Below are 4,757 nucleotides of genomic sequence, written 5' to 3'. Positions count from 1 at the left end.
GCTTTCTTGAAGTCATGATAACATATCATCCATAGTTCACATGATCAGCTCTAATACACAACTTTTTGTGAACTCCTTTCCACTGTGCGAATTAATTTGAGACAGACAAATGAACAAGGATCTTTCCAAATAATTACTTCTGAGTTCTGACACAAGATACATAGACAGAACATAATGCTTCAGCCACCCAATTATAATTTCTTCCTCAGAAGAAACACATGTCGGACATCCATTATATATATAAAGGAATATAACAATGACCCTTTTTTCCTTTATTGGTAAATAGAGGTTAGGCCTTGGTGCGATGGTAAGGGCCTTCCACTAAAAGCAAAAGGTCACTGGTTCAAGTCCAAAAATCAGCCTCTTCAAAAAAGAAAAATGAGGATAAGATGGCCTATCATGACCTCTCTCAAACCCAGCAAAAAGCAAAAATGGGAGTTTTGTGCACTAGGTACGACAATTTTTTAATTGGTAAATATACATGCACCTGATGAATCTTGAATTCACAATCACACCCTACACCCCATTCTTAAAGGGGAGGAAGTTGCATTTGACCTAGTGGTAATTGGCCCAATTTTAACATTTAGACTCTTTTTCTTTTCTTTTTCTTTCCTTTTGTTTTTTCTTTGAATCCACAACCCACCCTCCAAATATCTTGTAATGGGGTCTTCTAAAAAAATTCAGAATTTCATTCAGTATGCTGTATCAAACTATAAAAGAACATGGCAGCATACATTATGGAATATTAAATCATGAATACCCAAATTGATTTTTGATTTTGTAAAAAGACTCCAAAAACAACTCATAAGGCAGTACCATGTTCTCATTCATTAAGTTGCCTCCATTTTCATAGTAATTTTTTAAATTTTAAACAAATAATATAATTTATTTTTTAGCCAAATGAATTCTTCAAAATTATAATTATAATAATAAAAATGAACATAACTTTTTTTTCATAATATGATAACTTCCTTTGGTTGGAATGAGGCAGTAATCTGTACAAACTTTTTCTTTTAATTTTCAAATATTAAATGCTTATTTACTTCTTTATCATTGTGAATCTGGGGCTCCTCGAGTACCCAACTAGTCCCTTAGAGATACACTCCCTTTCCACACAAGCCAATCATTGGGATAAATTCTTGAGGGTGCATCAGTGGAGACCTTAGATATTATACTCAGTATTAAGTGATTGCCATGAAGCTTATACAAATGCAATAAAAAGGAAATATGCACAGATATGTTGAGACAATTTAAGCTCTTCTTTTTTTTCCCCATCATTGTGACAGTTGAGCCTTGCCAAGGCTAAATGTGAATTTTCAGAAAGCTAGACGTTTAACTAAGCTATAATCAAGCTCTTTTCTAACCTATAGTGAATCAGAGTGTGCTCGGTGCACATTCAATATCTTCTCTTTAATTCGTATGATGCCATGGTAATTTCACATCAACAGTAAACAATGAAGAATAAACAACATATGATCCTAAACTTCTACAAAAATTTAAACTGTCCTCACTCCTAAATTTCCAATTGTTATGATGTTATCCAACTAATCTATTCGAACATTTTTTTTTTCCTTCCTATAGTAATAGAAACACAAAGAACACTAACCTCAAAATTCATAGCTGCATCAATTTAGCATGGACTCTTCAGTAGTAGAAAAATTCTCTGTTAACTGTTCCATGAGGCAGCCTATCATTTTGACCGTAATGTAAGAAACTTTTGTTGTACAAGAACTAGCAAATAACAATCATGTGAAGTGAAATATAGGCTGGTATGCCTTGGAAAGTTGCATTCCAAATTTAGATATGTGGATCCAAATTCAATCATATCCAACAGAAACCAAACTTTCATTGCCAGACAACCTAAATTCTTTTACTGCATTCAAATGGGCTTTTCCAAGAAAATTCAAAAATCAGCATTATTGCCGTAGTAAGCCGATAACAAAAAGGTGATATCCTTTGCTGTCCCTGCCAAACAACAGAACATAAGTGTAAAACTACAGGGAGAGAGAGAGAACAAGGAATCAATAACTTGCATGAAATACATACTGAGGCTTCATTTATTATATGAACAAGGAATCAAAATCTCTCTCCCCAAAGTTTCTGAAGGATCAGCATCCAAGCAGCTATTCAGAAAGCTGAAACATTCGACAGCTTCTTTGTCAAAGGAAATCAAAGCTTTTACTATATCTCAACCCAACTATATCCTGGGTCTTTTGAGACACCTCTTTTGATCATACCCCTTCTTATCTTTGCAGCATGTTCCCAACTACCCCCTTCAGAATAAACCTTCGACAACAATACATATGCTGCATCATTCTCAGGGACCATCTTAAGTAACTTCCCAGCTGCCCATTCTCCCAACTCTCTGTTCCCATGTATCCTACAACCACTAAGCAAGGATCTCCAAATAGCTGGCCATGGAGGAAAAGGCATCATTTCTATTACATTTTTCGCATCTTCAAGGTATCCATTCCGTGACAGCATATCAACTACGCAACCATAATTATCTGGAGATGGTTCCATCCCATAATCCAAATTTATTGATTCAAACAAAAGACGGCCTTGATCAATAAGACCCATATGACTACAAGCTGATATAATTGATACAAATGTGGCTTGGTTGGGCTGTAGATTAGCCAACTTCATTTTCTTAAATATTTCCAAAGCTTCCAAAACAAGACCGTGATGGGCATAAGCCATGATCATAGTATTATATATAATCACATCATTCGATATAAATGACTGGTCAAAAACTGTCCTGGAGCCCTCAATATCCCCACATTTCGCATAGGCATCTATAACTGCACTAGAAACAAACTCTTGTTTGTCAAATCCCATTTTTATAACAAGTGGATGGACAGACTGAGTTTGTTGATAAGCTCCAACAGCAGCATAACTATTCAAAACACTTCCCAAAATAAACTCATCAGGCTTCTCACCAGATTTTATTAGAGAGTTAAAGAATCTCATAGCTTCATAATTATGGCCTTCATGCACCAATGTAGATATCATCACCCCCCAGGATGCCAAATCTAATCTGTCAAGTCCATTAAAAAATTCATAGGAGTCATCTAGTAGCCCAAATGAAACATAACCTTTAATTAAAGAACTGCAGATATATCCATGAGAAGCAAAACCAAGCTTCACAATAGAACCATGAATTTGTCTTCCCATCTGTTGGTTTCCACATTTATAACAAGCCTCCAAAATGCTGGAGAGGGTAAATCTATCTGGCTCAACTCCCAACTCCCTCAAACTACAGAAAATATTTAGAGCTTCTGTGTAATGACATATTAAATTGTAACCACAAATCAACTCATTCCAAGTAATTATGCTTTTGAGAGGTACACTATCAAATACTAGACATGCCATTCCCATGGCCCCACATCTAGAGAACATACTGATTAGTGAGTTTGAGACGTTAACTTCATCTAAGAATCCAAGACGTAAGGCAAGTGAAAAAAATTGAAGCCCAAGGTTGATATCTAGGAGCTCCCCACATTTTCTAAGCAAGATTGAGAAAGTGACATTGTTGGGCTTCACTCCAATCAGCAATAACTCATTAATTAAGATTACAATTTCTCTTGCATCTCCTTCCTCAGAAAAGCCCCCAAATGCAATATTCCATGAGATAACATCTTTGTTTTTCATTCTATTGAAAACTTTCAGAGCAGACTGCTTCCCATCATTTTTGAAGTACATATCCAAGAGAGCGTTCATCACTGAAGTACTAGATTCTAACTCACTCCTAACGAGCAATGCATGAAGTTGTTTACCATATTCCAAATCTCCCATAACCGAGCAACCCTTAAAAGCATTAACCAAGGTGATATGGTCCATTCTTACACCCCTACATTGCATCGAAGATACAATCTTCAATGCTTCAAAGCCATAGCCACATTCTGCATACCCTCCTATCATAGCATTCCAACAACCAACATCAAGCTTGTCCATACACACAAATACTCTCTCAGCTGATCCAATATCCCCCAACTTAGCATACATGTTTAAGATGGAACTAATAACAAACAGGTTCCACTCCATCCCAATTTTCAAAGCAAAACTATGAATACACAAACCAAATTCATAAGTTCCAATGATAGCGCACGCTTTTGCAACACTACCCAAAGTGAACTCATTTGGCCTCAACCCACTTCTTATCATGTGCAAAAAAATATCCAACCCCAGAATGCATTCACCATTTTGAATGGCACCCGAGATTATCAAAGTCCAGGAAACAAGGTTTCTTTGTAACATTTCATCAAACACATTAAGCCCATAACTAAATACCCCGAGTTTTGAGTACATTTTAATAAGATTATTCTGAGAAAAAATGTCACTAGTAAGTCCTAACTTGACTATGTGGCCATGGATTTGGGTACCGAGAAAATATGATTTTGAATTCTCAGAGAGTGAAAGGGCAGTGGATATGGCAGTTGGGTCTTTCCCCAGTAAGAGACCAGAGTATGAAGAGCAGGATTTGGAACTGTAGAGCTTGTGCTGATGTTTGTAGATTGTGTGGAACTGACAAGGTTTCCTTACAAAGAAGAGAAACTGTGTCGGTATTGAAATACTACGAGAGAGTCCTAGGATAATCATCAATGGTTAGTGGCCTCTTCACACATGCTAACTAGGATTAAAGGCGCTTCTGCCAAAGAAAAAGGCATTGACTCTTGACAGTTAACACCACTAGCCCACAGCAACAGGTCATTCAATAATTCATCCAAAAGTGCCATACATATATGAATTAATGTGAA

At 36.4% G+C, this 4,757-nt stretch overlaps 1 protein-coding gene across 1 annotated transcript; it reads right to left on the bottom strand.

The window, feature by feature from the left end:
• Positions 1 to 1,705: 1,705 nt before the first annotated feature.
• Positions 1,706 to 4,757, bottom strand: LOC115983906 (pentatricopeptide repeat-containing protein At3g09040, mitochondrial-like). Its single transcript, XM_031106761.1, has 2 exons — positions 2,047 to 4,757; positions 1,706 to 1,965 (listed from the first exon to the last, which is right to left on the bottom strand). The coding sequence occupies exon 1, from the start codon at positions 4,597 to 4,599 to the stop codon at positions 2,182 to 2,184; it is 2,418 nt and encodes an 805-aa protein (XP_030962621.1). The 5' UTR covers positions 4,600 to 4,757; the 3' UTR covers positions 1,706 to 1,965; positions 2,047 to 2,181.

The sequence above is a fragment of the Quercus lobata genome, chromosome 4, assembly GCF_001633185.2.
Source record: "Quercus lobata isolate SW786 chromosome 4, ValleyOak3.0 Primary Assembly, whole genome shotgun sequence".
In the NCBI taxonomy this organism is placed as follows: Eukaryota; Viridiplantae; Streptophyta; class Magnoliopsida; order Fagales; family Fagaceae; genus Quercus; species Quercus lobata.
Note: the sequence above shows the minus strand (reverse complement) of the source record. Positions and strands in the feature narration are given on the sequence as shown.

Coding starts and splice junctions, on each gene's coding strand:
- LOC115983906 (XM_031106761.1), bottom strand. CDS start 4,599: ATGATTATCCTAGGACTCTCTCGTAGTATTTCAATACCGACACAGTTT.